General features: G+C 40.8%; 1 protein-coding gene across 1 annotated transcript; it reads right to left on the minus strand.

Moving 5' to 3' along the window:
* Positions 1-12,340, minus strand: LOC108902229 (carbohydrate sulfotransferase 1). Its single transcript, XM_018703996.2, has 6 exons — positions 11,967-12,340; positions 9,432-9,817; positions 8,160-8,373; positions 7,821-8,047; positions 4,295-4,512; positions 1-2,748 (listed from the first exon to the last, which is right to left on the minus strand). The coding sequence occupies exons 2-6, from the start codon at positions 9,777-9,779 to the stop codon at positions 2,412-2,414; spliced, it is 1,344 nt and encodes a 447-aa protein (XP_018559512.1). The 5' UTR covers positions 9,780-9,817; positions 11,967-12,340; the 3' UTR covers positions 1-2,411.
* Between the last annotated feature and the right edge of the window lie 342 nt (positions 12,341-12,682).

Genomic DNA, 12,682 nt, shown 5'->3' on the forward strand with positions numbered 1-12,682 from the left:
ATGACTGTTACAAATCATTTTTTACAAGATGGGAAAAGCACACAGTCACACTCAGGAGGGATGTCTGAAGAAAAGTCACCGCACAGTCAGAGGAGAGCAGACAGTTCTGCTGCTCAAACAACAGGCTGAAGTTAGTTTGACAATCACTAGCTGGATGCATGTTTACCTAACATGGTCTGCACTGAGAGGAAGTTAGTTCAAAGTTTGGTGTTGATCAGCAGGGCTCAGCTGACTGCTGTCAGTATAGCAGGTCTATCACTGACTCTGATCAGTTATTCTGAGCCAAAGGCAGAGTCACAGCTCTGCCTCTGTCTCCTAAACATCCTGTGAATCCACCATCTATCACACAGACTGAGCACAGGAGTAGAGTCTATAATTCAGATGTCCCCTGCTAAAATTATATTAGTACAATTATAATCGTTTTAGCTCTGTTGACATTGTTTATTTGATGTTTTTCTGACCTACATAACACATTGTGCAGATTTCACAAGAAGCATCTCTCATTGAAACAACACATCACTTCATCTTGTTACATCACAGAACTTTGTTTCTACAAAAAATGTGCATATCTTGTTTTAACAAGAAACTTCTCTCGTTATACCATTTTATTATTATTTTATTATAACAAGTAAAGGACCCAGCCAATGCCTAAAGAGAAAATATTACATCAGCTAGAAAAACCGACAGTGACTGGTTTAAATGGTTTGATTTGATTAAGTTTTATTTCCTGCTTTGGGTGAGACTAGGCAAAGTATAAATATGTTTTGATTTAAAGGCTAGGTAAGAATGTCAACAAAGACATGAAATATGCTGATAATATGGACATTAGGAACCCCTGACATTTAAATTCCCCACGTTTAGTTTCACAGAGTTTTTAATATGGACAAAAACATATTAATAACCACCTTCACTCTGTAGTTATCCAGTAAGACATGCTGTTATTGAAAAATATGAGCAGTTGAGTGCAAATCTAGTGTTTCCTAGTGTTTGAGTGAAAAAAAAAAATCCAGAAGGAAATGTATAATATGAATAATATCCTGGTCTAGCCCAGTCTGGGTATTCTCCACAAAGGGTTATATTCTGTGGAAGAGGCTAATCTGTGGTCAGGGAAACCCAAGACATGTTTAATTAGACACTGAAAAACTACTAAAGAATAATATTGTATACCTGCACAACAAATCATGACATCTTACATAAATTCAGTGCCATTTCAACATTGACATATTCAATAATCAAATGGAGAAACAGCATGTTGGTCTGTGGTGATGGTGGACCAAGTGATAGGTGCACCAGTTCAAGTCCACAGTGGCACATCATTTTCTCTATGTAACAAATAATCATATTAAAAATACAAAAAAAACTTGTTTTAATGAAATAGATTTTGTGTAGAAATGAAAAAGTTTCCTGATATAACATGATAAAGTGATATGTTGTCACAATGAGACTGCTTCAAACAATCATTTGTCATGAAGTAATTATGAGAAAATGCCATTACATGAAAATTATATTGTTATGATCATTTTTCTTGCTATAATGACAAACTGAGAAAATATTGTTCTGTCATGGAGGCGCCAACACGCTGTCATACATGTCCAAAACTTCACATGGTGAAACATGGTGCTATAATAACTGATCAAACTAGAATGTACACTAATGATCCAAAACATCATGACCAGCATCGACAATCTGACCGGTCTGCAGCGGAGTGAGATGAACTGTGTGTTGCGACACATCTCTCCCATAAACTTGAATAAGGGCCACTGTAGCCCTTCTGTCAGTTTGGACCAGATGGGATAGTCTTTGTTGCGATGATACACAAGTTTGTGGTTTGTCCCCGTCATTGGGAATTCACCAACACCAAGAGCATCCTGTAAGCCTTGGCATGTTGGACACACTCTGACCCAGTCATCAGGCCACAATGAGCTACCTTGTCTAATTCACTCAGTTCTCCTTCCCATTTCTCCCACATCAACACGTTGACTACAAGAACCAACTGTTCGCTTATCCTCTATGATATCCCTGACCTTGACATCTACTGTTGTTACAAGATCGTTATTTGCTTCATCTGTGAGTAGTGATAATGTTTTGGCTCATGGGAAATCTACATACAGTAGTTTAAACATGATTAACTGCAGAGTTTGATTTGCCATAAAGTGGTGGTACTTAAGGGGGAGAGGGCTGGAACTGAGGTAGTTGATTGCTCAGGGGGTAAATAAATGAAGAAATAAATGCAAGGTTGCCTGGACTCCCCAGGTGACACTGGTACCACTGGAAAAGACACAGCTCCTCCTCCACCACAGACATAGTGAGGATATCCAGATCAGCTAAACAGCTTTGACTACATAATCTCTGCTTCATAAACTACAGTACTGACTTAAACCCACACTGGATGTATGTATGTCTTCAATTGTTTATAAAAATGGGAGGAACGTCCTGTCCTCCACCAAAGAGTGTGAGAGGTTCCTCAGTTCTCTTGGGTGGAAGACTGTCTTGTATCCAAGGAGCTCCAGAAGTGGTTGACAAGCAGTCTGAGTGTAAACCACCATGTCAAAGGATAGCTTAACCCTCCAGTTCTCTGCATTAGCAGCAGAGTCCCGAACTGTTGTGAACTTTTGCCGGGATGTCAGATCACTGCTGCCCCGGGTGTTGTTGATGATCCAGTCCTCTACACTGTGGTCCAGAACCAGACCGAGGAAACTGTAGAGTTCTCTGGCCTTCTGGAGAGGAAACCTGGCCAAGTCTTCATACCTGAGGACAAGCAAGGGCGAAAGGATCACTCAGTAAGAAAGAACAAAATGACCATGACCATTACATAGATGAGTCATAAAGACTTTGGGCACCTAAACTACGTATTGAAGGCAGCCAACAGATTGTGGTCACAGTTACAAAACCCCCCAAAACAATGTTCAATTGCAATTCACATTGCAATATCTGTCAAAGTTATTGCAACAGGATTTTTTTTCTTCATTCTGCCCCAGTCTCCAGTGATTCATAGTGGCATGCCATAAGGTATGGTATAAGTTACCCTAGATACACTTTTGCTACCTACAGAGGCTGTAATTATTCAGAATTTGAATCAGAATCAGAATCCTTTATTAATGCCTTGCAGGAAATTGTTGCATTGCAGTGCTCCATTTCACATAACATAACGTAACATAACGAAAGATATAAATAAAATAAAATAGTGAAAAAAAGAAATAAAGAAATATACCCCTTCAAAATGGACACTATATACATTGTTAATATTTACAGGCATTTACATTATTTAAATAAAATTGTGCAAATAAAATTATATGCAGAATAGATAGATTTGTGCTTATTGCACATTTGAGAAGAGAATTGTCTCCTAAGATGGGCTTAATCTTAGAGAGGAGTTAAACAGGTTGATAGACACTGGAAGGAATGATTTCCTGTGGCACTCAGTGGTGCATCATGGGGGGATGAGTCTTTGACTGAATGTGCTTCTTCTGCTGACCAGCACATCATGGAGAGGATGTGAGGGGACCACTCTCATGACCACAAAAGGTTGCATGTCAAGAAAATGTAAATGTGGGTCAATTAAGTGTCATTTTGAGTAAAAAGAAGCAACTTTATAACAACTCAAACAAAACAATAACTTTAAAGTTAAAGTGAACATATAGTTACAGAATTGTACAAAGAGAATGCCTGCTGTCGATTTCCACACTGCACCACTACCTGGAGAACATCAGACTGTATAGCCTATGATCACTGATACCGGGCATTTGTTTTCCACATAGTGCTATCAAATAACCATAAACATTTAAGCTGCCAGTCCCTTTACAACATTTAGCATTTTGGATGACTTATTGCACTCTTAAAGTGGAAAGCTTAGCCATGCTAGCTAAAATTCCAAGTACGCTATACGCTTTTTGTGCATGTTATTTCAACAACTACTAAGTGACTGACAGTTTATGTCAAATACACTACATTAATTTAGTCACAATCAGTAAGCAAACAGCATTGAATACAAAAAAGATCCTTCTTAGGGCTAATCCAAATATCAAATGTATCAACTTTAGAGATGAGTGGATGAAATGTGTAGGTGGAGTGGTTAAGAAAATAAGATATCTGTTTAAGAAACAGGTGTGGTCAAAACTCCATTCAAGCAAGAAGAAGAATTTAACTTTAATGCCTCCTGGTTCAAAGGTTATTAACCAAAACATGCTGGTGAGGAATAACAGATCAGAGTAGTTCATCATAACTGAGCACTAAGGAATACACTGTGAACACAGACTGTATGAGGTGCCACACACAAGTATTATCTCATTCTCACCTGAGCAGCATGTACCTCCCTCTAAGCCAGGCTGGTCTGGCTAGGCCTGTGGACACAGACCTAAGAAAGTCCTCACACACTGTATTAATCTGTCCCAGGTCCAGGTTGTGGGGTCGACGTCCTGTCGCTCTCCAGAGGCGCCACAGCCGATAAGTGTCTCGGAATGTCTCAATACGAGATGCCAGGATGCCCCGTGGATCTCGAACAAGCTGGATCACCTGATGATGATGAATGATGATGAAACTTATTCACCATGAACACACTGTGGTAACAATGTCAGCAACAGTACAGATGTCTCTGAATGTCTTTGTGTTTAAAGGTCTCTGCGGGAGCTCACAGCAACAGTACTTTAGGAAATACTGATAGTGAAACATTTATAGTATTTCAGCAGTGATAGCTGCAATCGTACTACAGTGGTGGAAGTAATAGGAAGAGAAATCTTAAAGTAGAAATTAGGGTTATTGCAGTGGCCACCGGCCATTAGAAGGCATACACGTGGCACCTCTCCAGCCACAAAGCTTAATTCAGAGGCTTATTAAGTTACATAAGCAAATCCCAAACAGGTCTTTACTTTATAAGGCTAATTCATCACTGACTTCCTCCTAATCCTGCTTCCATCCAAATTAAGGAAATTGGTGAAAAAAATTGAGACTTTTAGCCATGCTTCTCCACTCTTTTAAGAAATAAGATACTAAATTGGATCTAATATTTGCCATTGCTCCATTGGTCCAATCTCCAGGACAGCAGATGGCAACAGCACTGTAAAAAAGGAGCAGTCGTTGCCACGTTTTATATGGACTATTGCATATTTACAATGTGGTAACTATCACAGAATATAATAACTAATTAAAGACAATGTTTTATTATGCTTCTATAGTTGGAGTTAAAGTTTTGTGCACCAAGCTGACAACAACATTAGACATGCATAAGACACAAACAAACAATGTGACTCATACAGCTATGTTCACACCTTCAACTTTAGCTGAGGAAGGCTATTTATGGTCAAAATGTGCTATGCACCCTATGCAATATTTAAGAAAAATTGGGGATAAGTTGAGCAAATGTTTTTTGTGCATGACTGTCGGGAGGACATGGGATGTAAACTGACCTCTGATGTCAAAGTAAGACATTCTGTACCAAACTCCTCCAGAGGAGGTTTTGGAGCCCTACATCAAGTTTAATCCCTGCCTCTCAGACAGCAAGTGTCATGGTGACACCTGTCCTGACTCCCTACCCAGGCTCATACTCCTCTTCAATTTCCCACTGTCCCTTGCTAAGTTCAGAGTCTCTAGCTCTTGTATTTCTTGTGGAACTTTCCAGTCAATCTTTATCTGTCCACCAAAATCTCCCACTTCTAACCATCCCACCATTAACTGACCATGCACCTTCCCACAAACCCATTCCTCATTTCCTCATCCAGCCATGGCCCCTGTCTAGAACAGGAAAATGTCTATGTCTAATTATTCCAACTTGGGAGCAATTTAATGTGAGAAACACGATACATATCATGTGACTGAACAGAAGTGAACAAAACACACCCAAGAGAGTTAATTATTGCAAGATGGTTACCCCATCTGCTAGACCTGCAGTCACACTATCTTAAAAGTCTACATTATGTCTCAGACTCACGATTATAATAAATGCCAGACATTTTCCTGCTCCTGCTGTCTCTCACCCTCCTCCATGTCTGTATTTTATTCCTGTAAATCCGTCTGTGATCTACAACCCACTGATCTGACCTACAATCTGTGCCTTGTTGGATTTGTTGGCCTTTATTTCTCTAAATGAACTGACAGATGTTAAATATAGTGCATTTTATTAGCTTAGTTCATTTAAAATTATCTTGTTAAAGGCTAATGCCCTGTCTCTGCTTTATGCACAGCACACGTATGTTGGGCTCAGTCAGTCAGACCAATGCAGACACACTCATTACATAATACTGTCTATTACAACAGAGTGAGAGTAACAAAAGGCTACTGGAACAACTCTACCACTGTCCTATGAGCCTGTGTTGGGTATATTAGATGTCCATGTGTCTGTACATGTGTTTGGAGTGTCTCTGAGGGACTGCAGTTGTTGTCACTACATACCCAATCAATACCAATTTAGAATTGCATTGATTGGTCATCCAACCTTCCATCATCCAGTCCACCATGTTCTCAGCTGGTGAAGAGCTGTTAAATGCAATCTCCTAATTCAATAGTACCACACTGACCAGTCAGTACAACAAGCAATCACATAAAAATAATCAGCTGATCAGCACATCTTGGTATCGGAATGTGTCAATAACGTCTGTTGTTCAGAACACTTAACAAGTCAGTGTTCATTGGCCTGAGATGCAACAGAGGATGAAAAGTGAGTTCACTGTTTATATTTCAGAGTTACATATATTCATATTGCTTCAAAGCAATCCTTACATAATACATTTTTTAAAACTGTACAAAACTTAACCTCTTAACTGTTAAAATTGACCTCACAAAGGTCAACCTGGTGTGTCTCCTTACACGTGATTTCATAGTGATTATGAAGTTTGTAGCTCTGCATATTCTCACACAGTGAGAAACATTAGAAACAAGAATAAGATAATAATGTGAGCAGAAGACTCTTGCATGTTGTTAGAACTTGGATCATATTTTTGGCTCTTACCTGGACCAGTTGGCACCAATGCATCTGAATCAGACCTGTTTGTACCAAGTCCAAATCAAGTCTCAAATCTTTTAAGACGTGAATTAAGTCAAGAAATGAAGTCAAAATTATTAAAGCAAAACACAATCACCTCAAATACTTCTTTTTTCAATGGAATCAGAACATTTATCTTCCAGTTACAAACAATCTGCATGAGTCAGTCACAGTCACATGAAAACACTCAAACCAACCACCTGTCCAAAATCTTTCTGTCCGTCTGGAACATTGTAGTGTTCCTGTACATTACTGCCTCTGGATCTGTTCTGAACATGACTCTGTTAGATCACATGAAAATCACAATAAGTGCTCACACTGAATGTTCACATTTGAACAAGAGCTATAATAATTAAGCAGCATTGTGTACATGGGGTCAGACTTGAAACTTCTTTACTTGTGAAAAATAAGTATTACTAGAAGTCAAGCTTAATAAGACAACTGTCAGTATGAAGGATGATTGATAAGTTCATGGCCTAAGGTAGAAGGAGATAGGTCAAACAGCACTTGTTAAATACATGTGCAGTTCAACTCTGATTATGGGATTATGCAGAAAGTTTGAAGTTGATCATTTTTTGACATCAGCCTTCACACAGTCATCTGCTGAATGTGGATTTGAACTCATCCAACACCTGTCCTTTTCCCTTGATCTGTCACCCTCAGGCTACTACCTCTACCCCAAGATGAAGGAGGAGCTCAGTGGTGATGATGTTAATGCTGCTGCGGAGAATTTTCTCAGACGTTACTCAAGTCCAAGTCACAAGTCTTAAGTCTACAGCTGTGATCTGAATGGACAAAAACTGAAATACATTTAAGAAAATAAAAATAGAATAATAATATTCTCTACCTTCAGGTTGAGTCTTGGGTCCTCAATCAGCGCTCTAAGGTCGCTGATTTGGGGAATTCGGACCGTCTTGATGGCTGCGTGGCGCTTTGCTCTGCAGGCGTCAATAGCCAGAGATACATTAAGTGGCCCACATCTCCTCACACACTCTCCCTCGTCAGCCAGCACCAGGCTCTGCTCCTCCCGGCCTAGAGGAGTCTCACATACAGGAGGGGTGCACAGAGACCGGCCTAAAGACAGGGCACAAAAACAGCTACATACATAAAATATTACTGGAGTATCAATATCATTATGTGAAACAAAGCAGGACAAGTGGACAAAGTGCTAGTTCGTGTCCCTTACTAGCTCCTCGCCGGAACAGCTTGTCAGTGGAGTGGTTGGCTGGACGGGGTCGTATGTAACTCTCCAGACTACTGAGGTGACAGTGATACAGAGACCTCAGCAGGTCTCTGGCTGCTCCCAGCATTACCCTCCTCTCAGCCAGGTTCCGACTCTGCGCCAGCCGAGGAAGCAGTGCCAACTGGACATGGTATAGAGGCTCAAATAGGTAGAACACCTGAGATATGAAGAAATGTCAAAGATAATATATATATGACATAATATATATGACAGTTACACTTCAACATGTACTCTGTACTCTGCTTCACTGAAACCACTGGTCAATTACATAATTAAGTTACAAAGTTTGTCACTGTATATTTTTCAAACTTTGCGTAATTATTTCACTCCAAAAACTTGAAGAGGACATGTTCAAAAGCTACCAAAGCTGATTCACAATTTGTTTTGATTCTAAAGATTCTGAACATTTGGTGAATATTTACACTGCACTCATTCTCATAGGCCTCCATGTATTTATAATTCAGTCTGTGAAAACAAAAGACATTCAGTTATGGAGAGACCCCAGAAGTCTAACAATAAAGGTGCTGAGTATGAACCATGAGGTCCCTGGACTGAATCCAGTCAGGGACTGTGACTTGCTGTTGTTTCTCTTCTGTCAACTTGGGAGTAAAGGCATAAAATGCTGCCAATGTAGTTCTCACCCTTTTCCAAAACTCGCCATGACATACTTATAACCAGACAGGTATTTATTTACAGGTAACTAGTCAAATACTGCACTGACGTCAATGAGCATCAATAACCTCATTGTGTCTAGAATTCAGTCAGTTGTAAGTTTGTTGCTGTAGAAAAAATCCAGTTTGTGAAACTTGGAGTGTGTATCCTCCTGTTCCTCTCCATTGTCTGTGTGAATGCTGTTCACACATGTTGACATTTGTGGTTTAATGCATATAATCCAAAACAACATGCTTGGGCCTGTTTGCAGCTAGACTTGTAATGGGGTTCAAATTTAGTTGGTCCTGAGGGCCCCACAGTTCATTTTAGCCTTCGAGGTTAATCTGATCGTGTATGTTAGTTGTCACTGTATGGCTTAATTTTGGCTCTGACATGCAGCTAAACAGAGCTCTCTTGGTAATGTCAAATGAACTGCATTTGCCACATTCAAGTTTAAGATTCATCTCAAAGATGATCAAAAGGAACAGGATATGACTGTATTTTTTGATTGTTGATGATAATTTGATATGAAACAGGACATACGTATCCATTCTCCACTCTAACCTCTGGATGCTGGTTGAACAGCTGACCCACAAAGGACGATCCACTCCGTGTGGTAGCCAGAATGAGGATGTGGGTTCTCTTGTTGGCATTATAGGATGGGAGGGAAAAGGGGGGGGGGGACGGGGTGTGGGAAAGGACCTCATCACAGCCTCTGTCCGAGCCCTCGAGTGTCTCCTGTCCCAGTCGCGTCAGATCTTTGAGGCTACAGTTGACAGCCTGGCTTGTGGGCGCCAGGCCCACAGAGCACAGCAGGCTTAAGGGCTTGGTGGAGAAAGTGCGGATGGCCGTGTACTGGATGGCTATGGAGGCTAACGCTAGCAGCACCATGGATTTCCACGAGCACTGCATGACGGCTGAACAGATGGATCAGGAAGCCACAGCAATGTCTGCCAGACAAGTCACAACAAACAAAGACAGAAAAAACATAAGGAGGACAGGAAATACACAGAAATATTAAGACTGCTGTCTTTTGCTCTTTACTGTTTTAGGTTCACTCTAAGCACCCACTGTGCTCTACCTGTCCAGCCCCACACAGCAGACAGACAAAATTAGAGATCAGCCTGGTGAACATAGTGGAGCTTATCTGAGAGTCAGAGAAGAAGACACATATCGTCTCAGTCTGACAGTAGTTTAGAGAGCAATCTCGCCCACACGACACTGCTATCCAGGAGGTTTATTACACCTGGAGCTAATTAGTAAGCAACACCACTGCCAACCAGCCAAAAGGAAGTGGATAATTTGAGTCTAATCATATGAGTTTAAAACCCAACCTGACAGACTGACATCCTCAGGTGGACACAAAACATAACTCCAAATGAATACTGATGTTGTTCTGAGTTTCCTTAATGTGAAAACAGATTTGTCTTCATTATAAGATAGTTAGTTTTGTTGTTTTGACTGCTGCCAACTGGCCAAAATAATCAATAATTAAGTCATTTGTTTTTACTGATAAGTATTGATTATATTGTATAACTAATACCGAAATAAGAACGAACCTACAAATAATACAACTGTCTACCAGCAACAGCCTTAGACAGAAACTGGTTCATCCCAAGGACAAAACACCTAAGCACAAGCGGTGCAATGCATTGAGGAGTGCTCAGACCTTCACACAGGAGAGACCAAACAACCACTCCACAGGTGCATAGCACAACATAGGAGAGCCAGCTCATCAGGACAAGACTCAGCTGTACATCTACATCTACAGGAGATGGGACACTGTTTTGAAGATACCGGAACGATCTACGACAACTACTATCAGCCACCTATAATATAGTCCTGAGAGTCCCTCCCAGGCGATTTAACCCCCATTCACACCTCAACCCATGTGATCTTAATGACTAACGTGATAGCAGGGTGGGACAACGACTCTCACAAGCACCTCTAATCCCACTAAAGGTTAAATACCTGGGACTCCCCCATCAGCTTTTAGAAGTGATGAGGTCTTTCAGATGAGAGGGGAAACACCTTCAAGCAACCTGAACGAAGTCGAGTTGCCTTTGACTCTAGCCCTTAAGGCTTCAATTTCACTTTATATATTTGATCTATAAGTACAGTTTTATGAGTGAAAAAATGTATAAATAAATATTTAATTTAGATTTTAAATTCAAATTAAATATTCATAAAGCTTAATTAAATCTAAACAGATACTACTGTCTTTTACTTCTTGGAAATGTCCTGGAGTTGACTTATTTATTTATTTTTCTCTCTCTCTTTCTTATGAGAGAAAAACGTTTATTGAACTAAGTAAAGAAAATGTCATGAAACAGTCTGGTTTCTTGTAGTTAATTAGCGAGACACACTTTCACTTTATCAAAACCAGTTAAAATTCAATCTCAGGAGCCTTATTAATTGATGGGTGAATCAGCACTGATTCAGAATCAGTCATGAAAATCAGACTTTTCAACAGCAAACAAAAGGTGTGCATTTAGGTAGTTGTATCTGACCAAGCAGTTTAGGTAAAGGAGCATAAAACTGAAATTTCCACTCAAACACTTGAAATCAGTATTAACACCAAAGACGAAGACTCCATTACTATATGAAAAATAAAATAGGGAGAATCAACTAGTCCAGGTTTTCATTTTGTAATTAGTGTAATAACTTGTCATCCATCAGCCCTCACCACTCTGAAATGAATCCCTGTCCATGTCTCTGGGCCTGTGGCATATTAATCAAAGGGGTGAATTATGATAAACTGCCTTTCTGTCTGCCAGTAGGAAGGCCTACATCTATCTATCTATCTATCTATCTATCTATCTATCTATCTATCTATCTATCTATCTATCTATCTATCCACCTGACAATAACGCAGTGACAAATATTAGCACAACAATGCAGGAGCTAACCCAGTCTGTCATTATGTTACAGTATCAGACAGACTCCTGCTAGCTGTAACGTTATCTGTCCTCAAAATGCCGCTGAATATTACTGAACGCCGGCTCTCCCGGAGCCTGCGGTCGGCGCGCCGTGATCCCCACCACATCCCCAGACCCGCATCGTCCCTGAGCACCGCAGACACCGCAGCTGCGTAGTTACCTCTCCTCTGTGTTTTGGCCGTCAGCAGGAGGCGGCGGGCAGGCTGTGGCGGAGACATGATGCTGCTGCTGCTGCTGCTGCTGCGAGCCTCCGCCGCTGGAGCAGACACCAACCTGCGTCTGTCTGTGATCCACACAGGGGGGGTGAGGACATGACGCTGCGGTCAGGAGACAGTCCTTATCCAAATATAACATAAACGAAGGCTAACGAAGCCGCGACGAACGACAGTCACATCCACATCAACAGGCTGCTGCACCAGTACACGACATACGTGAACGGTACAGGTCTCTGAGCCTCTCTATTCATCTCTACATCCTGTCTGTCTCTCTCTCTGACCTCCTCTCTACCCACCCCCCTACCACTCATCTCTCCCTCCCCTTCATGGTTTCAATTTTTCTCTATCAGTCGCCTACGCACAGTCCTGTGTGTACATTAAAAGAGCAGCTACTATAATTATCCCTGTCTATGTCCTGTTATGATGCAAAACCCATTCTAATATTCAGCTTAATCCATTGTTAAACTTCAGCATCTGAACTGTCTGAATTAGTCTAAATCTTTTCAGTTCGCCCTGTTGTTTTGGAAAAACTCCAGGGGTGACCCCAGCACACAGGAAACCTTCAGGGGACCGTCTCTAAAGGTTATTCTGTGGAATCTCTGGGAACTGCTGTTGCTGTTGTTATTTTTGGCAAATCTTTAGATAACTTTAGTTTCTTCAA

This window comes from Lates calcarifer, unplaced genomic scaffold, assembly GCF_001640805.2.
Source record: "Lates calcarifer isolate ASB-BC8 unplaced genomic scaffold, TLL_Latcal_v3 _unitig_4782_quiver_787, whole genome shotgun sequence".
Classification (NCBI taxonomy): domain Eukaryota; kingdom Metazoa; phylum Chordata; class Actinopteri; family Centropomidae; genus Lates; species Lates calcarifer.